The sequence below is a fragment of the Panthera leo genome, chromosome C1 (assembly GCF_018350215.1).
Source record: "Panthera leo isolate Ple1 chromosome C1, P.leo_Ple1_pat1.1, whole genome shotgun sequence".
In the NCBI taxonomy this organism is placed as follows: Eukaryota; Metazoa; Chordata; class Mammalia; order Carnivora; family Felidae; genus Panthera; species Panthera leo.
The window spans coordinates 3,885,492-3,911,003 of NC_056686.1; the positions used below are offsets into that span (position 1 = coordinate 3,885,492).

The 25,512-nt window shown below is 55.8% G+C and overlaps 1 protein-coding gene across 6 annotated transcripts in view; it reads left to right on the forward strand.

Annotated features, from left to right (window-relative positions):
- The window catches only part of KCNAB2 (potassium voltage-gated channel subfamily A regulatory beta subunit 2), an 84,811-nt gene that overhangs the window by 41,970 nt on the left and 17,329 nt on the right, over window positions 1-25,512 (forward strand). For 4 of the 6 annotated variants that reach the window (XM_042952768.1, XM_042952767.1, XM_042952770.1 and 1 more), the window contains 3 exons: window positions 17,682-17,725; window positions 18,528-18,565; window positions 25,281-25,360. In XM_042952768.1, coding sequence (XP_042808702.1) covers window positions 17,682-17,725; window positions 18,528-18,565; window positions 25,281-25,360 — 162 coding nt within the window. Of the gene's footprint in view, window positions 1-1,145; window positions 1,390-9,315; window positions 12,437-17,681; window positions 17,726-18,527; window positions 18,566-25,280; window positions 25,361-25,512 lie in introns of those variants that run through there. The other 2 variants (XM_042952772.1, XM_042952771.1) reach the window with 2 other exon arrangements.

The following is a 25,512-nucleotide window of genomic DNA, read 5'->3' on the forward strand; positions in this document are numbered from 1 at the left end:
ACTGTCTCCTAGGATTCATTGCATCATCAGCCCATGTAGAGAAACCTCACTGAAGGCCGCACAAGTCCCATCATTGGGACGGACTATCATTTTTGTAACCTGTCTCCCCGTTGATGGACATCTGTGCTGCTCTTAGTTTCTGAGAGAGTGTAGCCATCACTCAGAACGACTATTTTCTTTTTTAACGTTTCTTCATTTTTGAGAGCGCATGAGTGGGAAAGGAGCAGAGAGAGAGGGAGACACAGAATCCGAAGCAGGCTCCAGGCTCTGAGCCGTCAGCATAGAGCCCCATGCGGGGTTCAAACTCACTGACGGTGAGACCATAACCTGAGCCGGACTCGGAAGCCCAACCGACTGAGCCACCCAGGTGCCCCCAGGATGACTATTTAGTGATGGTTCCTCCCATCTTAGCCTTGCTCTCTCCCTGTCTGTACTGAACCCCTGTCCCCCCCTTGTCACCCTGCTCCTTACGTGCATCCCATTCAGTCTTTCTACTGCAAAATTTGTGGATTGTGACATACTTAATCCTCATGGAGGACGGGGCCCAAAGAGTCTACAGGTGCCACGGTGCCTGCGAGCAGAGAACGTGTGTGTGGATATGGTTTCCCTTGATGAGGCTTGCGAGCAAACAAATAGGGCGCTCCTGGGGTGGGCTCCCCTAGCAAAATCACACCAGCGTTTGCTTCCATGGCGGATGTGCTCCTGCCCCTTCCGGGAGACAGCCCCGAACCTGGTTTTGCCTTGCGAGCACCTCCGGGGAGCCCTGTGACGTGGCGCCTTCGCTGCGGGGGCCCGGGCTCCCTGCATGCTCTCTTGCCTCTGTTTGCATCCGGAGTCCCCGCTTTGAGTTCTCACGCCTGGAATGTGGCTTCGCCAGTGCTTGTCTCGGGGCCGCGCGGGGCAGGGGAGGGCGGCTTAGCCAGAGTCCCCGGCCCGTGCAGAGTCAAGGGCTGACAGTGTCGTGCCAGGAGGCGTTTACACCCAGGGGCCCCGGCCCCAGGCGCCGAGACCCGTTCTGGCCGCTCTAGTTGGAGGGGGTGTCTCTGCGGCACCCCTGCCCCGGGGCCGGCGTCCCGCGGGGCGCCGGGGCAGGGCAGCGGCACCTTCGCTAACTCACGGCCACTCGGCGTTTCCCGTGCGGACAGCGGCGGCTGCCGGGCCGGGCGGTGCCATGTTGTCCATGACGTACAGCGAGAGCCTGAGGAGCGTGAGCAGCAGGTGTCACTCAGACTGGGCCCTGCACCCCGTGCGCCAGACCAACACGCTGGAGCTGCCGCGGCTGCGGGAGGTGCGGGCGGCGGCCCAGGCCAGGAACACGGAGAGCTTCCTCCGCATGCACGGCCTCTCCCTGGACGGCTGCACCGCCCAGCGCACGGGCATGAAGTACCGGTAAGGGCCGGGCTGGGGCGGGGCGGGAAGGACCCTGCACAAGGCCGGAGCTGCAGCCCGGGAGACGGGATCGAGCGTGACAGGATCGGACGTCGGGGTCACTAGTTTGTGTGTGAAAAGTCCAACCCGGGGCGCCCGGGGGGGCCCGGTCGGTGAAGCGTCCGACTTCGGCTCAGGTCACGATCTCGCGGTCCGTGGGGTCGAGCCCCGCGTCGGGCTCTGTGCGGACGGCTCGGAGCCTGGAGCCGGCTTCGGATTCTGTGTCTCCCTCTCTCTCTGCCCCTCCCTCGCTCTCCCTCTCTCTCAAAAATAAATTAACCCCCCCAAAAATTTTTTAAAGTCCAGCCACACCGAAATGTACGAAGAAGAAAACGAAAGTCTTTTCTCCAAAGGGTAGTCCTGCCCTGGAAGATAAGCGCTGTTACCGGTTTGATGTATCCTCTGTGGGAGAACGTGGTTTCCTGAAAACGCTTTGCAGCAGGGGTTAGAGGCATCGTTTCATTTTTCTTGAGGCACCACTGGGACAAATTAATCATGAGGGGTTGGCTAGACATGAATTAACGAGAACGTCTCTGGTCATCTCTAACAACAAATTCATCCTGGTATCAGAATCCCAGGCTGGGTCCTGGGGGCAAAGATGTGCTGCCCCGCCCCCCATCTGACCTTAAGCTGGGCTGTCCTCGTGGGAAGCGGCTTTCAACAGGCAGCCTCTGAATTAGCACCTACGCTTGCGTCCAGGGCAAAGGCTGTGGCTTCATGTCCCTTGTGTTCTCCGGGTGATAGGCACGTCAGGCTCACTCTCCTTGGAACTTCAGAAGGACGTTCCCTTTAGCTGGCTCATCTTTGAATTCAGCATCTGGGGCAGAGCTCCGGCGGCCGGCCCACTTTCTCCTGTGAAAGCCTCGGAGAAACGGCCAAAGAACCCCAGAGCTGGTGTTTGCATTCATACCTTACGTATATGCAGCTTTGTTCCTTTGTTAAATTTGAATTTCAAATAAACGTTTCCTTTTTTTAGTATAAGTATATCCCACACAATATCTGGGTCATACTTATGCTAAAACGTTGTTTATCTGAAGTTCAGACTGAACTGGGTGTCCCGTGGCTGATCTGGCAGCCCTAGACCCTTGGCTTCCATCTAACACAGGCCTCCCGAGGTTTTTCTGGCTGTTCTGTGGGGAGGAGGGTAGAGACCTGTTGCTTAACATTTTGTCCTGTGGACAGTGTGTCTGGACCTTCGGTTCATTGTTTGAACGCGTGGTTGCCATTTAAAGAAACAAAACACTTCTTCTCGGAGTCCATTAGATGGCAGAATTCATAAGGTTTTGTATTCTGAATCCAGCTGTGTGGGAGGGACAAAGCGTCAGCTACTTTGGCCCCAGTAACTCCTAATTCTAATGGAAATTTCTCAAGACTGAGAAATGGGGGGCAGGGAGGGGCACTGGCCGTTAATATTTGTCCTTAATTCAGGAGATGTTTGTTAAGGGTCTGTTAGCTCCAGGCAGCCGGCCAGAAGCCACACAAACAAGATGGACAGGGTCCCCACCCTCACAGTGAGTCCTCATGTGGGGAAGCAGAGAAAAAAGCAAGCCACCACCCAAGGGCGTGAGAGAGGCCAGGCACAGCCCAGACCTTAACCATCTGAAAGGGAGACATTTGAAGATGTGGGCTAGAACCTTCCAGGCCAAGGAGACAGGGGGACATCTGAGGAGCAAAGAGAAGGCCCGGGTGGCTGGGCCAGAGCAAGGAAGGTAGAGGGCAGTAGGGTGAGGTGGGGCGGCTGGAGCTCGGCCTCCTCCCCTGGGAAGACCCCAGCCCCCTCCACTGTGGATACAGTTTATGATGGCGGTTGCAATGGAGTGCATCACGTCCCCAAAATTTCATGTCCACCCTGAACCTCAGAATGTGACCTTGTTTGCCAATAGGGCCATTGCCGATGTGATCAGTTAAGATGAAGCCCTACTGGGGGGGCCTGGGTGGCTCAGTCGGTTAAACGTCTGGCTCTTGGTTTCAGCTTGGGTCATGATCTCACAGTTCGTGGGTTCAAGACCCACGCCGGGTGCTGTGCTGACAGCTGTGGAGCCTGCTTGGGATTCTCTGTCTCCCTCTCTCTCTCTGCCTCTCCCTCGCTCACTCTCTCTCTGTCAAACTAAATAAATAAACATTAAAAAAAGAAAAAAGACAAGGCCCAGCTGGAATAGGGTGGGCCCTAACTCCGATGACAGGCGTCCTTATAAGAATATCATATCATAAGAATATCACATGATATTCTTATAAGGACGCCTGTCATCGGAGTTAGGGCCTTATAAGGGCCCTTATAAGCCCTTATAGGGCCTGTCTTATAAGACACACAGGGAAGAAGCCACGTGGTGGTGGAGGCAGAGAGTAGAGTGTCGTGGCCACGAACCTGGGAATGCCTGCAGCCACCAGAAGCTGGAAGAGGCCAGGAGCGTGGTCCCCTGGAGCCTCTGGAGGGAGACGGCCCTGCCCACATCTGGCTCTCAGACGTCTGGCCTTCAGAACTGGGAAAGAATCCATTTCTGTTCTTTGAATCCCCGTTCGTGGTGCTCTGTTATGGGAGCCCCGGGACACTAACATGGGTGGGTACGGGGACAAGGACAAATCTTATTTGCCTGACACCCCCCCCCCCCCCCAGCCACCGGAAAATCTGGGCCACATCTGACATGTGGGGAACTAACCAGGGAGCTAAGTACCCAGGGAAAACTCGCTTCCCAAGTTGCAGAGGAGACCAGAAAACCACCGTGTCTTTAGCAGTTGATGGGCCAAAGGCTGTCACACCCACGCGGCCCTTTCTTTATCTGGCGGATTTGATCTTGCTGCATCCAGGGGGGTTGCAGTTATCTGGAAACAGGGGCCTCCACAACTAACACCAGCAGTTATTAAAGATCCCAGATAAATGCCGTTCCACAGTTAACGTCCCCACCAGCAGTAGGGCTGCGACTCTGTTAAACTCGGTCTTAAATATTAATGTAAAAAAGATAATGCCTTCAGATAAGCAAGGGGACAGCTGTGCCCCAGGCCCGGGCGTTTTATCTGCCGAACCGAGCCTGCAGCTTGGGAAAAGCCTTCGTGTTAACTTCCTCCGCTTTTTAGCTTTCCTCAACTCTTGTGATTAAAAAAAAAAAAATGCATCGAATTTTTAAATCCGCACAATGCACGTGTAAGCTCCCCTCCCCACACCCACCTGGTGGTAGCAACGGGAGGGTCCAGAGATGTGGCCTCAGAGATGTGGCGCCGGGAATGAACCCCAAATCCCCCCAGACCCACGCGGTCCCTTGCCTGCTCTGATTTCAGCTTAGACCCCTCTCCCTCCCGCTCAGGAGGCTCCTTCCTTCTGTATCTCGAAGGTGCTAAGCTCCGTCCGTCCTCAGGGCCCTTGCACATTCTCGTCCCCCAGATCTTCTCACAGCTGGCTCCCTCCCGTCAGTCACATCTTGGTCCTTTGGGAGACTTCCCCGAGTGCCTCGTCTAATAACATCCTCGCAGGCGGTCCTCGAGTGCACTGTCCTGTCCTGTGGTCATCCTCACATCCCCCTGCTGTCCCTCTTATCTGCACTCCCTAAGAGCAGGGCTTTTGTCTGTTCCCAGCACCTAGAACATCCGGAGCCTCGATGGTATTGAATGCTGCTGGCCTTAACCCCCTTTCTAGAATATTCCCCTGTAAGATGTGTCTCCTTCCTGCTGCTTCCTCGACCACGGTTCTGGAGGCTGGGTCTGCGTCTCTGTTGCAGCCCAGATGTGGAGGGGGGTGGGGGGGGAGCCCTGGGCAGTGAAGCTTGGTCATCAGCCCCTGGCACACCTGCGCGTTCGGACCCTAGACCATGGGCTCCTGCCACGAGTCAGCACTTGTCACCAGGCACTATTTGATTTGTGGTCGGGTTCCCGGAGCGGATTCTACGTAGCTGCTCAGTTATTCCTAGGAGATCCCTTGCAGGTGGGCCATCAGAGAGGGCTTCCTGAAAGAGCTGAGAATCCAGGTGTGCCTCAGAGGGCAGGTGGGCAGGACAGGTGTGATTCAGAGGACCCGGTGGGGGGGGGGGGGGGTTGGGGAGGAGAGGCAGGAGAAAAAGAGCAGAGGCCAGAGAGGGATGACGTGTGGACCAATCTCAGAAGCTAAGTGGGGGACAAGTCCACCTTGAAAAATGTCCTATACTGCGTTCCTGCATCTGCCACAATGAAATACCACAAATGGTGGCCTAAAACAACATTCTCTCACAGCTCTAGAGGCCAAAAGTCTGAAATCCAGGTGTGGGCAGGACCCCATGCCCTCTGAGGACCCCAGGAGACGACCCCTCCCTGCCTCGTCCAGCTTCTGGTGGCTGCCAGTGTCCCCTGTGTCCCTTGGCTCACAGACGCTCCGGTCTCTGCCTCCATCTTCAAGTGGCTATTGCCCGTCTGTGTGTATCTGCCCATCTCCTCACAAGGACACCAGGCATTGGAGTTAGGGCCCACACTGCTCTGGGACAACCTCACCTTTACCTGACTACTTCTACAAAGACCCTACTTCCAAATAAGGTCACAGATACAGGAGTCAGGACCTCAGCATGTTTTGGGGGACGCATTCCCGCCCACAACAGGTCCCAAGGGCTAAGTCAACTCCTTGAGCCTACTGAGGCCCGGGGGAGTGTCCCGGGAGGAATCCGGGCTCCCCGCAGGTACCTTTGTGACCTTGGATGAGTCACCTGGCCTCTCTGTGTCTCAGTTCCCAGTCTAGAGAGTGGAGACCACAGGCATTCCTCACGGAATCGTCTGGAGGACTGCATTAGGCAATGACATCACTGAGAGCTCCAGGCTTGGCTGCGGGTGGGAGAGAAACTCTGGTCCTGGGGATGTGGCTCCCCTGTCCTGTGCGGACAAGGAGCAGATGTGGAAGGGAGGGAAGGGAAAGAGGAGGGAGGAGGCGAGACCAGCCGGTCTTAGGGAAGAGCCGCTCCGGCACGACCAGGAGCTGGGAGGATGGCCGGCGTGGGTGACTTGTGGGTCTCTGTGGAGGGCCGACCGGGCCACGGGGTCGGCATAGCAGCCACTGCCCCCACCACGGAATAGGAAGGGCCGCGGCGGGCCTAACACCTCCGCCAGTGGATTGTGCTGTAACCAGCTGACAGCACAGCCCACCTGGCCTCGGGAATCAGGGGCCTAGCCGTTAGCAGTCCAGACCCCCAGGCCTCCACCCCGAGGTCTGAGGGGATCCACCCCTCTCGTTGGACGAGGATGGGGACCAGGATGCTTGGTTCTGTACTGTCCACCTAGGAAGGCAGGGTCAGCACAGCCCGATCCAATCCACAGACAGCACCAGGCAGCCCCCCGGGACTGCCCCCCAGCCCTCACCCTTTAATCCAGGGCTCTGAGAGCGGGAGCCGCTCCATGGGAGGGGCCCTGCTCACCCTGCTCACCTCCCACCCTGCCACCCCTGTGAATGAGGGCAGAGCCAGCGTCTGCCTTCCTTGCTTGACCCCTCTGTGCCTCAGTTTCCCCGGGTGTGGCAGGGTGCGGTGGGAGTTCAGCTACACAAAAAGGGCTTGGCAGGACGGCTCAGTGAGCACCGTTTCATTGATAGTGCGGTGGCCATTGTTGGTGCCTCGGAGGTGCTCCTGGCGACGAGGCAGGAAACGTACCAGAAACACTTACTCAGGGCTTGCACAACTGCTTTGTACACGCATCAACTAAGAAGCAAAAGGAGCTGACTGGAAGCCACTTAGCCCTTTTCCCCTTCTGGTGACTGGGGTATGAGGTCCTGAAGGAAGCCCCCGAGGCGTCTTCGGCTCTTACCTGCCAGACGACACCTCCTCCGGGACGGTCACCGGTCTGCCACCTTTTGCTCTGAGAAACTTCAGGGGCCAAGGACCTCCCATCCCACTGCCCCACTGGAGCAGCCCCCAACTCGTCAGCATCCCCCCACCTCCTTGGTCAAGAAGTCACCTTTGGGTGCAAAACACCCTCCATTCGGCACGGTCCGGGCAGCCTCGCGGGTACAGGGGAGGCACCCGGGCCTGTACAGGACGCAGCCGCTCGTCCTCACTCTTGAGTGACTATTGCAGTCTGCGCTTTTATTTTATTTATTTTTATTTTTTCAATGTTTATTTCTTTTTGAGACAGAGACAGAGCAGGAGCAGGAGAGGGGCAGAGAGAGAGGGAGACACCGAATCTGAAGCAGGCTCCAGGCTGTCAGCACAGAGTCCAACACGGGGCTCGAACCCATAAACTGGGAGATCATGACCTGAGCCGAAGTCAGATGCTTAACCGGCTGAGCCACCCAGGCGCCCCAGCCGTCTGGGCTTTTAAAAGCCATCTTTAAAACTTTTGCTCCAGACCTCGAGGCCTCCGTGGGCCTCACTCTGCATGGGGAGAGTGCCCATCACCTCCCCACTGAGAGGCTGTCACCATTTTGGAGGAACAGCCTGCCTGGGCCCCAGCTTTCCTGTCTCTCCATGAGCTCCCGGGGCAGGTGGGGCACAGGGTGGATCCCAGGTGGCTGAGCCAGAAGCTTCTATTCTCAGAAGCTCTCTATAGTGGCATTCTGTGGATGAAGAGGAGAGCTTTGAGTTGGGGTGGCCCTGCCTCTAATCACAGCAGGAGCTAGCTGCCTTGTTTTCAGAACAGCAGGTACCACAGGGGCAGAAAAAGCACCACAGAGACGGTTCTGTATCCAAATCCACCAGCCATACTGACGCTTCTGCTCAAAGCCCATTTCAAGTCGAGCAACGCAGGTCTGGAATTCACCCTCTTGACCTAAACACGTTCGAAAGGAGCAGCCCTTTGGGGCTGACATTTAACCATGGCAAATTCTGGTCAAGGGTTTAAGCTTCCAGCTTTTCCCCTCTTGCCTAATTCTTGCGACCTCCTAGGAGTATTGCAAGTCGTGACCCCTGTTTGGGGCAAGTGGAAAGTTACAGATTCTGGCCAGCCTTTAAAAACCTACCTGCTCCGCCTGGCAGTTCTCTGCTGAGGACAGCACCTGTTTGCCCTGGGTTTCCCCAGGGGAGTGCTGAGGTCAAATATTCATCGTTTCTATGACACACTACAATGGGATGGAGTGAGGGCTGGGACTCTATCACAAGGCCCTGCTCAGGAGTCCTGCTGACGTCTGGAAGGAGTGCGTCTTGCAGAGAGGAGCCGGCAAGTGGTTCCCAGCCCCCTGATGTGTCGCTGGGTAGAGCGTCGTTGGCACTTGGAGAAGGAAAGGGTTACATGTGCTTAGGGAGCTGGCTTCTCTGAGGTGATATCAGAGGGCGAGGAGGACTTCAAAGGCAGACAAACAGGAATGATGCTCTCATGGGAGCAAGAGTGAGACTGAGGCCCAGAGACTTTTGAGGCAGGTGGCATTTTGGGGGGCAACAGCTTTATGGGGATATAATTCATATACCATACATATGTTTAAAGTATACAGTTCAGGGGGCGTCTGGGTGGCTCAGTCGGTTAAGCATCTGACTCTTGGTTTCAGCTCAGGTCATGATCTCACGGTTTGTGAGTTTGAGCCCCGAATCAGGCTCTGCACTGACAGTGTGGAGCCTGCTTGGATTCTCTCTCCCCCTCTCTCTGCCCTCCCCTTCAGTCTCTCTCTCTCTCAAAATATGTAAACTTTTAAAAAATAACAATAAAGTATACAGTTCAGTGATTTTAGCATATTCCTAGAGTTGTGGAAAACTCACCACAATCAACTTTAGAACATCTTAAGCACCCCAAAAAGAAACACTATACCCACATTAACTATCACTCCCCAATTCCCAATTCCCACCCCCTAGCTCCTGGCAACCACTAAGCTACTTTCTGAGACAGAAAGCTATGTCTCAGATTTCTATGATAGCTGTGAATTTGCCTATTCTGAACATTTCATATAAATGGAATCATATACTATGTGGCCTTTGTGACTGGCTTATCTCACTCAGCATAATGTTTTCAAGGTTCATCCATGTTGTAGCATATACCGGTACTTTATTCCTTTGTATGGCTGAGTAACATTCTGTTGTATTGGCAGGCAGACCATATTGTGTTTATCAGTTCATCAGTGGATGAACATGTTGGTTATTTCCACTTTGGGGCAATGATGAATAATGCTGCTGTGGACATTTGTGTTCAAGTGTTTGTGTGGGCATATGTTTTCGGTTCTCTGAGCACATACCTAGGAGTGGAATTGCTGAGTTGCATGGTGGAGCAGATGATATTTTACCCACTGTGGTGACTAAGTCATTGTGATTCTCACTTAACTTGGTGCTGCCTAAAGCACACCATCTGAGGCACCTCTGAGGAATGGTAAGATGCCAGATCTGATAGTTTGCCAGAGCGCAGAGAGATGAAATATATAAGGAAGAAAGGAGTAGAGGGTTTCCACATCCCCTAGACCAGGTACACAGCACAACCAGAAGCTCTTGATGAAACACAGCTTCCCAAGCCCAGCCCGAAAGCTGCTGATTCAGTAGATCAGGGGGGGACCCAGGCATCTGTATTTGTAACAAGCTCCCCTCCTGGGAGGAGCAGAGGCAGGCTTTGCCCCTGCAGCCTCTTTGGCAGGCCTGCGGGCTCCCTGAAGGCCAGGGCCCCGCTTGTGGAGGGGCTCGGCACTATAGGTTGCCCTTTGATCTTCTCAGGCCCTGCCCACTCGAGAGGCTCAGGGATGGCCAAGCAGACCTGTGGCTTATGTGGGCAGGTAAGAGACTAAGGCAGAGCTGGGCCTCTGGGTCCTGAGGGCCCCCTGCTGGCCTGTGTAAGTGGTGTCTGTGACCTGCCAGGGCTGCCTTGGCGAAGGCCCCAGCTCCATCCCTGGTCCAGGTATCACCCTCAGGGTGTGTCTCCTGCTGCTGCGTCAGGCCTGTGGCCCTGAGGGGGTCAAAAGGGGTACAGTGACCAGTGCAGAGGTGGAGGTAGAGTCTTGCACATGGGCCTGTACCAACTGCCACCTCCAAAAAGCCCTTCCTTCGGGGCGCTCAGGTGGCTCAGTCGGTTGAGGGTCTGACTCTTGATTTCGGCTCAGGTCATGATCCCAGGGTCTTGGGGTCAAGCCCGACATTAGGCACTCTGCTGAGTGTGAAGTCTGCTCGAGATTCTCTCTCTCTGTCTGCCTCTGCCCCTCTCCCCCATTCGTGCTCTCTCTCTCCCTCTAAAATAAAAAATAAAATAAATTTTTAAAAAATTTGCAAAAAGCCCTTCCTTCCTGCTGAGGATCCTGGGAATACATGCCATTTGTGATCTGACCATGCTCTGTGTTCTGCATTGGACACTGAGAACACTGAGGCCTGCAGACGAGGTCTCTTGCCTGAGGATGCCCAGCTCAGGAGCAGGGAGGCCAGACAGGAGCAAGGTTTTATTCTTAACCTCTGTGTCAAAAAGGCAGGGCCGGGGCTGAGAGCGAGTTCAGGCACCATCCATCGTGAACATCTTTAGGCGGATTCATCTTTGGACAGTCAGCTGGTTGGGAAGGGCCCTGTGGGTCCAAGCCGGGAGAGACAGAGAGGCTTCTCAGGCGACGTCTCTCATTTTGTCAGTGGAGGCCCAGAGAGGGCAGGCCCCTTGCCTGCGATCACACAGCAAATTAACAGCAGACCCTGAACTAGACCCCGATCACCTGTCTCCCATCTAGCTCTTTCTCTGCCCCTTCCTGCATGGCAAGAAAGACCCCAAAAGGTAGCTTTGGCCAGGGCTCACCTCACAGGGTGAAGGTGGCATGTTTGGGGTCAGAGGGCAAAGCCAGTCCCTCCTGCCATGGTGGGGGAGGAAATCTCCTTGGGTTTCAGGAAACCCCATGAGCTTTGTTCCAGGAGGAGAGCCTTGCTCCCAAGTCCATCCTGAACCCATGAGTGTGGGAAAGAAGGCTGGGGTCATGGGGACGGGTGTCCTCATTCACTCATGCATTCACGCATACATTCCAGAAGCATTTACTGAGTGTCTGCTCTGCTGTGAGCTAAGAACTGTGGAGTGCCAGAACTTCTCAGGTCTCTGGCCCCACGACCCCCAGGCTTCTCTCCTCGGGTCGTCTAGACGGAGAGGTCTTTTCTCCACATTTCGGGTGATTCTCCTTCTCCTCGTGCTGGTGGAAGCCCCACTTTGTGGGGCAAGAACCAGAGGCAGCTGGGGGCGGGGGGGCACGGCTGGCTGCCTGTCCCCGTCCCGGCCCAGCGGCTGTCAGCCTGGAGCAGCCAGGGCCAGCCTCCCGGGGATCGGCCAGGGCGGGCGGCGGAGCATCCGCGTCATTAATAATGAATCGCTAGATGCCTCCTGTGCTTCCCACCGGTCACCTAATTTACTTGGCGGGGGCGCCCGACGGCCCGTGGTGTGCAGAGCCAGGAGTTGGACTCTGGGAAGCCTGGGGAAACAGCTGCTCCCCTGAACCCCCCCCTTCGCCCCCGGCAGCCCCCAGGCCACCACCCTGACGGGAGGCGCCCTCCCTTCTCCCCTCTCCCCTGGAGGAGGGCGATGTCACGCGGAGGTCGGGAGTAACCTGCAGCCCAGCCCTGCCGGACACCGCCGGCCTGGGGACTCTGGCAGCCAGAGCCAGCCCAGGGTGAGTGCAGGGGAAGGACCAGTAGAGCCGAGAAGGCTGTGAGCGGAGAAAAAATGGCACCGCCCCCACCTGGATTTCCGAGTTCCCTCCGATAAGGTCTTTCCTCGCATGCTTCTGGACATTCGATTCCCTTCTCTCGGACACCGCACAGGATTTTTCTCTCGCTGCCTTGGGAAATCCTCGCTTCCGGAAGGAGCGCCTCGCAGCTTCCTGGCTTTCTGGGATAAAGCCTTGTCCTGGGAACAGGAGGACTTCTAGGGGCAGTTGACTGCAGAGCCCAGAAGGAGGGGGACGCAGCCAGGAGCTGGGCCCCAGCCTTGGCATGCAGGTGTCTTTTGTGTGCTCAGAGCACAGCCTCAAGGGCCGGGGCCCCGAGGAGCGGCTGGGCCGGCCGGCTGCCAGCAGCCCCAGCCTGGGCTCCCGTGGCCGCTTCCGCGCCGTGGCCATGGTGGCCCGGAGCCTGGGACACCTGTCAATGCAGAGCCTCCCGTGTGCCGGTGACGCCAGCGTGAAGCAGCCAGGGATGAAATATAGGTACGGGCTCCGGGGTGGCTTCTCAGGGTCGAGGCTGCCTCCCCCACCACCCCCATCAGGGAGAGCCGGGGAAATCTGCAATCCATTGTCAGATTTGGACACTCTGAGTGCTGAGAGGTGGCGGAGGGGGGCGGGGGGAAGAGCTCCTAGCACTGGGTGGACTGGGTGAGAAACAACATCGAGGCTTGGCTCACGTTCAGCCCCAAATTTCTTTCTTCACCACCACAGGGCTAAGATGTATGATGGTTTCTCTTCCTTCTGCCCGTTTGTTTCCTTTGTTGGGGGGTGGGGGCAGTGGGCGGTGGTAACAGTAGCCAAACCATCCATGTGATGGTTTCCAAGACTCAGGGATGCTTTCTCTTCCTGGGGACCACCGCCAACACCGGCCAGAGGGCCTCCTGCCCTCCATGCCCTCCCCTAGGTGGTCTTTGTGGTTAGGCCCTCATGACAAGCATTGGTTTGATATTCAGGGACCATTGAGTGAACCATGTGATGAAATTCATCTTCCAGACCCCAGGCCGGGGTCCTCCACAGGCAGGACCACCACTCGGCAGGGCACAGAGCGGCATCTGGACCCTCCTGCTGGTGGCTTAGCCCAGACTGCACTGTGTACGTCTGCCTGGGCTCAGTCCGCCGGTATGTGGAAAGGGTGCAGAGCATGAGCGTCAGGGGCAGGGACCTTCCTCCCCCTCCTTGGATGTCACCCCTTGTCCCACCCTGGGCCTTGCTCAGATGCTGGGCACATGCACCCAGGTGGAAGAGGAGAGTCCCCGCTTTGTACCAAGGACCCCTGGGGCCAAGGTCGGAGGGCACCTTGCTTGGCAGTCTGGCCTTTCTTACTATGAGTGTTTCTGTATGTCCACCCTTAGGCCTTTCTAGAATGATGTTCCTGGGAGATGATGTTACAGCAAACAATCTGCTGCGGCTGGACCCAAAGAGTCACGTAGGCTCAAAAAGAGCCACAGAAGATTCTAGTTGTATTTGAGGAGAGTGTCTGGGTGTCTAGCTGGTGGTGCTGACAACTTGAAAAGTAATGAGAGATTCACTCCTAACACCTGAGATGTTTAGCTTGAACCTGCCCCAAAACCAATGCCTGAAGTCAGACCTCGCGTGAAAGAACCGTGTGGAGTTCCCTGCCTCCTGGAGATGAATTTTGGAGTAACTCTGATTTCTTTTGTGCCTCTGCCTGTATCCCTTCCTTCCCTGGGTCCTTGGGGGTGTTTGATATTCTTTTATGAGCCTTTGGTGTAAAAAGGCTTGTGTTCCCAGCCTCTAAGCTTGAGGAGGACAATCCAGATTGGAATTCTCCAGTCTTGGAGCCCTGCCGGCTTATCTCTTTTTGTTAAGTTGGGATCAAAAGCTAAGAGTAAACAGACTATATGTTTCAAGCTAGGTACCTGTTACCGGCTGATACTTTTAAATCAGTCCCAGGATCATTAAAGGAGTTAATATGAGTGAGATCATTTCTTAAAATGTAAAGTGCTGTGTAAATGGAAAATATGGCTATTCACATGATTTCCCTCCTAAGATCCTGTGGTCGATTAAGGAGTGAATCTCAAAGAGCCTGGTTGCTCAGGATTACCGCGTGTGCATAGGTATGTGTGTGTGCATATCTGTGTGAGTACACACGTGGGCACATGTATGCATATATTTGCACATGCGTGTGTGTGTGCATTTGTGTGTTCAGGTATGACACATGCTGGAGGCAGGGAGGGCGAGACGGATGATAAGGGGGTTTGCAGTCCAAGAGGCTGGGTTCAGATCCCAGCCCCAGCACTTCCTAATTATGGGACCCCCCCCCCATCCGTCCTTACATGTGGCCTGGTGAGCTTTTCTGGACTACAGTGTGGGGGGAGGAAGGCGGGTTCTACCTCTAAAGGAAACGTCGTTGCCTAGAAGCTGAAGTGGGAGCCAGAGTCCAAACCATTGGGTACCTACCCTTGGTGAGCACAGGGCACCTGCCTTACAGGTAGATACCTGCCCCTCCTGGGGTTGCTGCATAGTGACTGTCCCAGCACCACGGCTTGGGTGCAGATGACGGCTGCAGGGGGCCTGGTTATTTGCCCCCAACTCCGATCACCTTAGGAAGCTGGCCAGAGTGGGGGAGGCCTCCAGCCACACCCTTTGGTGCTGAGGGAACAAAAGGTGGGTGGCCAGAGCGCCAGCCACATTCTTGCCGGAGGGCCCAAGAGGGGCTCCGTGGTGGGAGAGGCGTGATGCCAAGCCCTGTGAGTAAGCGGCAGGGCCTGGCCTCAGGGCCTGGGCTTCCCACCCCCCAGTTTCCCAACAAGCAGCCCTGAGACCCTGCGAATGTCAGCTGCAGTCTGAGGACGAAGGCCCAGAAACCCAGGCCTGTTCTTAGGGAGCCTGGAGTCTGTGAGCGCGGCAGACCTGTGAACAGGTAATCACACACAGCCTCCCTCCTCCGTACGACAGCTGATCAGAAAGTGGCCTGGTCCCCAGCCCCGGTCCAGCTGAGGCTGAGATGTCTGGGGCTCCCCCCCGTCGCGGAGCAGTCATGTTTGTAAAGCTTTTCGCCCGGAGGTACCCTGTCCCTTCTCATCCCTTCTCCCGAGGCCTGGCAGCGATGGCAGAACTAATACCATCATTTTATCAGGGAGACAACTTGAGCGGGGTAATTGCAGCATCACGCGGTGTCCTAGTTTCATTCGATTATTCCTGTGGGCAGTGGGTGGAAAAGCAGCTGGAGAGCCTGGGTCGGAGGCGAGGAGCCCCTTCTGGTGGGCGACTTTCAGCCACAGACCCAGGTGGACACAGCCAGGCGTTCTGTACCCTCATCTGCCTGTTGCTAACGCCGCTCGTCTCCCTGAACGCGCAGCCCGTTCAGGCATTTGGTTCCATGCTGGTAAAAGGGAACTCCGAGAGGACGTACCTAACGCTTAGCCTTCCTCAGAGCCTGGCCAGGAAATTGCTTCCCACGGTCACAGGTGGGAGCCGGTTTTGCAGAGTCGGGAGCTCAGCCCCCCTTCCAGCACCTGGATTTATTGAGAGCAGGTGCCCGGGGCCCTGTGAACTGCTCCCCCCCCCCCACCCCCCGCTGCCTGCCGGGCATTGCTAACGGGGTTCTGGGGGTTTTCGTGTCCTTGCACATTTCCAGGGAAGGGGTCTGTAGCCTTTATCGGCTTCTCAAAGGGGCCTGTGACCTCCCAACAGTTAAGAACCACTGATCAGAGTCCTCTATCCTTTTTGCCTCGTTACCAGACTGCTTTTAAGCAATGCTCTGATTTCTCGCCACGGGTCCCTTCTAACTAGCATGGGGAAAATTGTCTGCACCGTTAAATCGGCCCGGCCTGATGCGTGGTCTATAGGCGATGTGCTTTGCCTTTCTTTCTTTCTTTCTTTTTTTTTTAATTACTTTTTAATTCCAGTTTATTTACAGACAACAAAACAAAAATTACCTTCCTGCCTAGCAAGCAACAGCAATTCACACACGGTTTAAAGAATGTAAGAAAACTCTCAAGTCACGTCTTTTGACCACTCAGCCCTTGGATTTCATACATACTCTATTTTAAATTTCTCATGGCAGATCTGAAGTTAAATCAAGTATTTTCCCACAGGCTTCTGGAAATGTGGTAACACTGTGTAAGGCTAAGGTATACCACATAAAGATCTGACGTGTGTGGGTGCACTATGAAAGGGTCACCACGATACGTATGGCGACTGTCCCTCACCTCACACATCGTGCCTTCCTTGAGAGCAGCCAGAGATGCCAGGGGCTCTGGGTCAGAACATACGAGACATGCTGAGGGCACCCTCAGGTTATTTCACTGATTTCTAAGGGGAAAAAAAAAAACTACTTGACTGGTCCATTGCTTCTCACGTGAGGAAAAAAGGCCTCTGTGTTCTGTCCCCTGTCTCTTGGAAGTGGGACACATGCAGAGTCCGTGTTCTGTGACTCTGTGCCCCAGGGGAACACGTGTTATCTCGTGTCATCCTCTGGGCCGGCCCTGTGAGCCCATTCTACAGAGGGGCACACTGAGGCATCACGAGGTTACATCGCACACCCAAAGACGCATAGCCAGGGTTTGAGCTCTGGCTTCAGAGCCTCTGCTCCCTCTGCCCCCCTCCCTGAAAGAGAAACCAGCTGCTGTTCTGTTCTGTACTTTATTTAGGGAAAATCCCAGCCCTCCCTGCAGGAACTGTGGGCTGGCAGCCGGGCTGCTTTTAATGGGAAATTTGAACAGAAGCCTGCGTATTCCAGAACTACTTTAAATTTGGAGACACGTGAAACTGTTTTCAAACCGCTTACAAATTTATTATACCCCCCTCCCCACCCCCCACAACCACCTGTGGATCTTGGGACCAGGAAACCGAAGCTTCAGAGGGCCCGAGGGGGCCAGGTTTGGGGGGAGAAACTGAGGACACAGCATCCACTAAAGTTGGAAGTGGGGTACTCCCAGGGAAAAGCTGGGGCCCTCTGGGACGGAGGCTGGGGTTCACCCTCTGGGTCTGTCACAACTCTCTGACTTCCCGGTGCCTGGCCGGGTGTTGCACCCGGGGGCCGGTCCCAGGACTGAGATGCCGGCAGTGGGGTCCCCCTGAGGGTAGTGGACTCCGACCCTGCCCTGGCCAACTTCCCCATCTGGGCAGCTCGCATCCTGGGTCCCCCGTAAATGCAGACAGGGTCATGCCATCGTGGTGGGGAGCATGCTCTTGGAGCTGACCGCCTGGGTGGACTCCTGGCTTCGCCGCTCCTGGGCGGGTCCGGCATGCTCTCAGGTCAAGTGGGAATATTGGGAAAAGGAAGGTGCCTGACCCACAGAGCCGTGGAGGATCCTCGACGAGTTGCTGTCCCCGCAGGCCCCCAGCCGGCCTGTGCCGGGACAGATGGGCATCCAGTCCTCAGCAGAGCACTGCCACGCCTACATCAGCCTTGTTTCGCCCGTGAAACAAGACACTGTCCACTCCGCCAGCCTCTCTCTGGGGCGCTCTCCAGGCCCCACCATGGGCACCAGCAAGGCCCAGCCCGTGGCCGAACTGTGGTGTGTGTGTGGCAGGGGCGGGGGGAGGGGGGCGGGAAGTGGACGGTTGGCTCTTGACCCCCAGGGGGCAGGTGAGCTACAATAAGACTCTCTCCAAAGGACCCGTGGCCTTCAGAGACTCAAAAGATGCATTGACTAGGGTGGGGGGCTCAAGGAATACGGCACTGGGAATAGGGGGGGCCTGCGCCTGGCTGCCAGGTCCTGTGCCACTCCTGAGAACTCACACCAAGTTTGTTTTCCAGGAACCTGGGCAAGTCGGGCCTGCGGGTCTCCTGCCTGGGGCTCGGTGAGTGTGGGGCCCCCTTGGTCCAGTGCCCCCCAAGGGAGCAGGGGCTTTGGGGGGGGACTCAAGGGGCCACTCCTGGGGGTAAGGGTAGGGAGCCAGGATGGGGGGGACGCTGGTGAAGCTGTTGCCATGGCAACCAGGAGGTGGGGGTGTCCTAGGGGAGAGAGGGGGGAGACGAGGCAAGTTATCAGGGCCCTGTGCCCACACAGCCCCCTGCCTCGCGCCAGAATATTAGAGAAGCACGCTGGCCCCAGGTGTGTCTGGAGACCATCTTCGTTCCTCACGTGGCAGAGTCCTCATAAAGGGCAGGTGGATTTTTTGCCCGGATGTGAGTTCTGCTCCCAGAATACACTGTCCCTCCCCCTCCATGGAACACACAGTATGCTTCCGCCACACCCCTCCACACACATACACGTGTATGCCGTCCAGCAAGAGTGCGGGCGTGGCTGTCAGACGTAGCCTGTTTTCCGGGAGACACCCCTCATCCTGCTCCGTGTGGCTGGTCACCAGAATGGGAGCCGCGTCAGCGTGAGCCCCAACGAGCAGCTCAAAGATCTGCACCCGGCTGCCTGCTCCAGGCACGTCCTGTCCCCCAGGTTGGTGGCCCCAAGAGAGGAAGACTTGCCCTGAAGGCCAGGTGTCCACACGTGCCGAGGACATGCTCACCGCAGAGCAGAGGGGCACGGTGGCCTGTGGCTGCCCCCCCCCCCCAAGGCCCTGCAGCCTGAGGACTGAGCACTCTGGGGGAGGTCCAAGCTCCCTGGGGAGGCTCTCTGACTTGAGCCTGTGTGTCTCCTTCCAGGAACATGGGTGACCTTCGGAGGCCAGATCACCGATGAGGTAAGACGGGGCTCCCTCGGCCCCCAGGTCCCAGCAAGGGCTGCCCACGCCGGGCACGTGGTAAAGTCCACCACATGAACCACTGGGCCTGTGCTCACAGTGGCCACCGCAGCCTCCCTCTTCCTGTTCTTCAAGGGTGCCTTGACCCTTTGGGTAGCGGGAACGGTGAGGTGAGCCACGGCAGTATCGAACGATCTTGTGCCTGTGCTTAGCAGCTGGGTGCCTTGGGGCGTCCATGAGTCTCCTAAAGGCACAGGAACTGCGGCTTCTCACCTGCACACCTGTTCCACCACTAGCCAGGAAAATTCAGGGAGCGCATGCTTTCCAAATTACAAAGCCCGATGGATTTCTAAGCTGCTCCGACAGAGAACACCCACGCAGATCTGGAACTTCAGTAAGTATCCGTGGAGGGCATTCCGAATGCGGATTCAGCAAACTTGACTGCAAGCTGAGGACTCTGAGTGGCTCCCCATTCTACCGAGCTCCTAACTGCGTTTCCCGGAGCTGCCATCGAAGGTACTTGCTGGGGCTTCTGGCTTCCCACTGCCACGCAGCGTCTGCCGTGGAGAGGCGGGTGCACCCCGGGCTGCTGTGCACGTCGGGCCAGTGAGTGAATATGCTGGAAATGAGAACAGTGGCATTTGCTTAGAGAGTCCTGGACATCTGCACAAGAAGCTGTCCTCATGTCTGCCCTACGTACTCTCAGAAAGGTCACGTTTAAAAATTAATCAGTGAGTTCATCTGAGACCGTGTTAGCCGTGATTGCTCTGTTCGTTTTCAAAGCAGAAGCTTTGCTTCCGTCAAAATCGAAATGTATTTAACTTGTGCTTTTGTTCCGTTTTGGTTTTGTGGCAGTCGCTGGTCCTCGAAGTCCCTTGCCCTTGCTTTGGGGGTTCTGGCTCTGGACTATCTCAGGGTAAAGTGAGGGGTTTTTAAGGTGCAGGGAATTGTTTCGCCTTCAGCTACCAGATTGGTTCAGAGCACTTGGAATATAAAGTCAGAGCCCCGGAGCTCATGTGGTTCACCCTAAGGAAGTAGTGGGTGACTCACCTGTTTCCCTTTTGACGTGGAGGGGAAGGACTTATTTTCCCCCACGTGTGACGTCTTTGTGAGAAAGATACAGAGAAGTGGCGAAATCATAACCATCCAGTTAAGTGACGTCTTCACCAACAGATACATTGCGCCCTGAGTATCGATTAACGATCCAGTGGCGGCCTCGCTGGTTCTGGCCTCCGCCGCGTCTCCGTCCTGTATATAGTGACACGTGTGAAGATACCAGAAGTCGTTTCCAGGTGACACAAAGCTGGGAGGACAGCGGACACAATAGATGACAGATTTGGGGTTCTAAAAGGTCCTGGCAGGCGAAAGTGATTGAGCGAGGGAGCAAGCAGAATTTTCGTATTAAATCCTACATTTAGTGTCCAACAAGATCAATACGTCAAGGATGAGGGGCCCACCTCGCCGCGGTTCAGATGGATGGCCGGGTTTTATTCTCTAGCCGGCTGGCTTCCTGCCCAGACCAGGGTGGCCACGGGCCACTGCGCATTCCAGACGGGTGCCCCACCTGGACCACGGTGTGTCCAGAGGAAGGTGCTTGCCCTGCCAAAGAATCCAGAAACGGGGTCCTGTTTTTAGAGCTCCCTTTTGTACACAAGACGCCGTGATGCCGGGGAGATACAGAAACAAGGAGCCGGTGGATTTTCTGTGGCAAAGTGGTGTTCCCCGGCAGGACTCTGCAAACGGCAGTGAGCAGCATGGCCCTCGGGCCAACTCTGGCCCCCAGCCCAGTTTTGGTTCTTTTTTTTTTTTTCTTTTAATTAAGTATATGAAACATAAGATTTGCCATTTGCATCATTTTTATTGTGGTTAAGTATGCATAATATAAAATTTACCACGTTAACCGTTTATAAGCGTACAGTTCGGGGGCATTAAGTACATTCCCTTTGCCGTGCAGCCATCACCACCGTCTATTTCCAGAATTTTGCATCGCCCTAAACAAAACTCTGGAACCATGAGGGAATAATCCCCCAGCCCCTGGGGAGCCTCTATTCTACTATCTCTATGAATTCCACAACCAGGTGTTTATAAATAAAATTTTATTGACTGGCGGCCACGCCCACCCATTTACATATTGTAATGGCCACTTTCCCAGAACCCCACCGCCCACAAAGACTGCAGTCTTTACTCTCTGGTCCGTCCCAGAAAAGGTCTGCCGTTCCCGGCCTTCTGGGTTCACAGCAGCTCGCTGCAGATGTCTGTGGGGCTGTGGCCCCGGGGAGCCTGGCAGAGTGTTAGTAAAGCTCTGATCATGTGGCCTGGTGTGGGGGCCGCCCTGGTCAGAGTCAGGTTTCCAACCTCTAGTCTGGTGCCCTTCCTGTGACCTGACACGGCTGCTCAGGCGAAAAACTCCTCTTCAGAGCATGCGTTCAAAGCGGCCCGGGCATTAAAAATCTAATAAGGATAGTAGCTACAATCTTTACATTTATTTATTTTTTTAACTTGTTTAATGTTTATTTTTGAGAGAGAAAGAGAGCGTGAGCAGGGGAGGGGCTGAGAGAGAGGGAGACACAGAATCCAAAGCAGGCTCCAGGCTCCGAGCTGTCCGCACAGAGCCCGACACGGGGCTCGAACCCTCGAACTGTGAGATCATGACCGGAGCCGAAGTTGGACGCTCAACCGACTGAGCCGCCCAGGCACCCCTAAACTTGACATTTATCATGACACTCCATCCTCCATCGACCCAGGGAGGTAGTGTTAGCCCTATTTCGAGGACACAGAGCTCCAGAGACACGTCAGGTGCCCGAGGTCTACCTGGAGAATCCTGGAGGGGGGCCAAGGTCTGGGATGGGATGGGTTCCTGGTCCCCCGAGTAGGAGCGGAAGGGAGGAGGCCCACGTGTCTCCTAAAGTTCCTCCTGCCATTAGTTTCTGATGTTGGAAATAGCCACTCACAAAATAGAGGCCCCATCACATAAAGTAGGACAACGCCCACAGAGCGGAAGTCTTCAGAAGTCACGTTTTGAAGAATGACGGGAACAGGCCCAGAGAGAGCGCGTGGATAACAGCACCTGCAGCGGTCTGTGTGTTAGAGCCGTAGTTCTGCAGGGAAAAAGCATATATTCACATAGAAAAACCCGAAGAGGAATTATACCAAAATCCTAGCATTGACAAAAATAAAAAGCCCAGCCCTGAAAATTCCCGGGCCCTCATTCTCTTTCTCACCGTCCTGGTGTGGTTAGGATCGTGTTTATGTCTTTCTGCTAAGCGACAGGTGAAATGGGACGGGTGTCCTCTGAGTCAGAGCCTGCTAATCTTCCGTGCATGGCGGCCAGGGCCTGGTTTGTGCGAATTTGCCCGGCTTCCGTCCTCCGTGGGGGTGGGATCTAGGCGTGTTCACAGCACTCGTGCTCTAGCTCAGTGAACAGGAGGAGGTCTCCCTGGCACAGGAAGGGAGGAGCAAGGCGTAGACAGGGGCAGTGAGGAGGTGGTGGGGGAGGGCGGTCTGGAGGCCTCCGGGGCCAGCTGAAGACGGTCTCCACCCAGCTCGTGCCTGGTGGGCACCCGCAGAGTGCCAGGTCCCTGTCATCGGCTGCTATCTTTCTGGGGAGGGGGACAGACCGTAAGCACATCTTATCTCTGAGGGCGAGATGTGTCCTGTGGCTGCATTAACGAATTACCACCAACTGCATGGTTTTAGAACTACAGAAATTTCTTTTCTCACAGTCCTCTGTGACCACATCACTCCAGGCTCGGCCTCTGTGGTTACATTCACGCTCCTCTGTGTCAGATCCTTCCTCTGCCTCCCTCCTACAAAGACACCTGTAGCATTCAGGGCCCACATGACAATCTGAGAGCATCGCCTATCTCAAGACCCTTAATGTAGTCACATCTACAGAGACCCTTTTTCTACCCAAAGGACCATTCACAGGCTCCAGGAGCTGTTATTTAGTCAACCACAGAGAACAAGAAAGCAGAGAAAGGAGTTCTGGGATGTGGGCTCCCAATTTATGCAGGACGATCAGGAAAGCTGGAGTGAGAGTGAGCCATGTGGTGATTCAGAGAGAGAGCATTCCAGGCCAAGGGAACAGGACTGTCCCCAGCCTCCAAGAGGCCACAGGAGGAGCCTCAGGTCAAGAGATGGGATCAGAGGTGAGGGAGCAGATCTGGTGAGGACTTTGGCTTTGACCATCCATGGCAGAGAAGCCACTGGAGATTTTTGGACAGAGGAAATTTGACCTGACTTAACTCAAAAGGCTCACTCTGGCTGCTCCACTGAGGACAGCCAGTCCCTCCCGCCAGATGGTGGGGGCTGCTTTTCAAGTTGTAATGTATGCATGAACCTCCTGGAAATCCAGTTAAAATGCAGGTTCTGCTGTGACAGGTCTGGGCCAGAGCCTGGGATTCTGCATTTGCGATGCTGATGCTGCTGGTCTGTGGACCGCACTTTGCTCAGGTAGAGTGTTGGAGGCAAGGACAGAAGTGGAGAGAGTCAGGGGCTACCACAGAAACCCAGCCGAGGGCATTCTGGCTTGGACCAGATGGCTTCAGTGGAGGTGGGCAGGGGGGGTCCGATTTTAGATCAGCTTCAAGGGGGAGCTGGAAGGACCGGCCAAAGTTCTGATGCTGGAGTAAGAGAAAGCTGGGCAAGGAGGAGGCCCAGGTGTTGGACCTGCGCACAGGAAGGACAAGACACAGCAAGCTACCCTCCTTCTACCACCCCCCTCCACCTACTCTCCCCCTTCCTGCCTGACAAACTCCTAACCATCCTTCAAAGCCCAGCCGTGTAAATCCTGACCCACACTACGACATGGAGGAAACTTAAAGGCACCAAGCTAATGAGATAAGCCAGCCAGTCACAGAAAGACACTGTGAGACTCCACTCATATGGGGTAACTAGGGGAGTCAAAAATATAGAAACGGAGAATAGATGGGTGGGCACCAAGGGGCTGGGGGGGAGGGAGGCATGGAAAGTTAGTGTGTCGTGAGAACAGAGTTTCTGTTTGGGGAGATGAGAAAGTTCTGGAAGTGGGCGGGGGTGATGGCTGTACAACATGCATGTACTTAGTGTCACAGAACTGTATACTAAAAAGGTTAAAGTGGTAAATTTTATGTTACGCATATTTGACCACGGTTTTTAAATCGTTTTAACTAGTTTGGGTTGATTTCCAAGATGTAGCGTGCGAAGAGCAGAGAGCAGAATATCCACAGTGGGCAGTGTCTGAAGTATCAAAATAAAAGCCCTGGCCCTGAGTCACCTCGGCTCAGAACCCTCCCCAGGAGGCAGCGTCACCCCCAAACCGTCTGTATAACCCTGCCTGGGCCCAGCGCCGGGTGCTCTCCCGGGCAGAGCTCGGGCAGCTTGGTGGGACGCACCCCGGAAAAGTCTGGATGAAGACAAGACGAACTGGTGAGGGAGCCTGCTGTGCCTGGAGCGCTGAAGAGCAAGAAAGCGACCCCCGAGGTGGAGAGAGATGCATGGGGGTTTGGGGGAGGCTCCGGGAGGGCGCCCGGACGCCTCCCGACAGCGTGATCACACTTAAGTGCCAGTGAAGCCGTCAGCCCTGCAGGTGGATCCAAAACATCCCCCGCGGACAGCCTTACCACCCCCTGGGCTTTCTGACTCAAATGACAGCTGCTGACTGAGGGGAGTTAGCTTTGGCCTGCTCAGTATCAGAAATATTTGGGGTTCCTTGCCCACGTTTGAAAAATCAGGAAAGTTTTACCACCCCCAAATTCCCTGGATCTCTGGCTTCTCTTGAAAAAACTCAAGGAGTGTGGTCACGCTGAGCTGCCTTCCAGGGGCAGAGACGGAGTGTGGGTTCCCCACCGGCCACCGGCCTCACCCTCCATACCTGTCCGGCCCGTGGGGCTTCTGAGTCCGGTATGGAGAGAATCTCTGCGAACCCAAATGTGGCTGGCTGTTCGTCCTACGGGTTTTGAGGGTTGTGGAGTGTTACCGAGCCCACCCTGGGCAGCTGGGGACGCAGGCTCGGCACCCGAGCTGAGCTTTGAGGAGTGAGGGGCGGGGGAGTTTCGCCTCCACGACTCTCAAAGGGACACCTGCGCTGTCCAGAGGACCGGCAGAGTTCTCCGCTGCAGCGTGGGGGGGCTGCTGATGGCAGGGGGGCCTCCCCCGGCTGCTCGAGCCTCACCCCCACTCCCAGTGGGTCACTGCTGCTGAAGCGCGAGCTCATACTTAGACCAGCCTGGGCAGCAAACTCTGGCCTCCCGTGAGGCCAGCGTGCCTGCCGGCCGAGGGTGGCATTTCCTCCACCTGCAAACAGTAGTAACATCATCCTCGTGTGGTTGCTGGGAAGGCATCGGGCATGCGGCCACAGGACACGTCGTAGCCGTAGCTTTAAAAACGTATTCATTTCCCGCCCCGCCCCCCCCGGATCTATCGCCCTCCTATGGGGGGGGGGGGGGCTGTGTTCAACCTGGTATAGGTGCTAAGCTTTGTGATGACCCAACAGGTAAGAGTCCCGCTTGCCTGAAACTCACAACCCATAAGCTGTTCCTTCTTGTGGGTCCGCTGCTGAGAGCTGCCTCCATGCCTGTCCCTCGGCAGGAGAGGCCGAACGGAGCCCCGGGTGCAGGGCCTGGACCCCCCAGCCCTGGCAGGACAGGGGACCCCCCAGCCACGAGGTGATGCCCTGGAACCCCAGGCACGCCCCCCAGCCTGGCAGGACACTAGCGGCCTGGTTTTCTCATTTCAGATAGCAGAGCAGCTGATGACCTTGGCCTACGACAATGGCATCAACCTCTTCGATACTGCAGAAGTCTACGCGGCGGGCAAGTACGTGTCTTTTCTCGTGGGGAAAGTGTGGTGCAGGCCCTGGCTTCCCTGGGAAGAACCAGAGCTGCTGGTACTCCGGTCCTTGCTCCCAAACGTCCACAAATGGGCCTCCCACTCTGCCTGCTTTTCTAAAGTCTAAGTGGCTTCAGAAG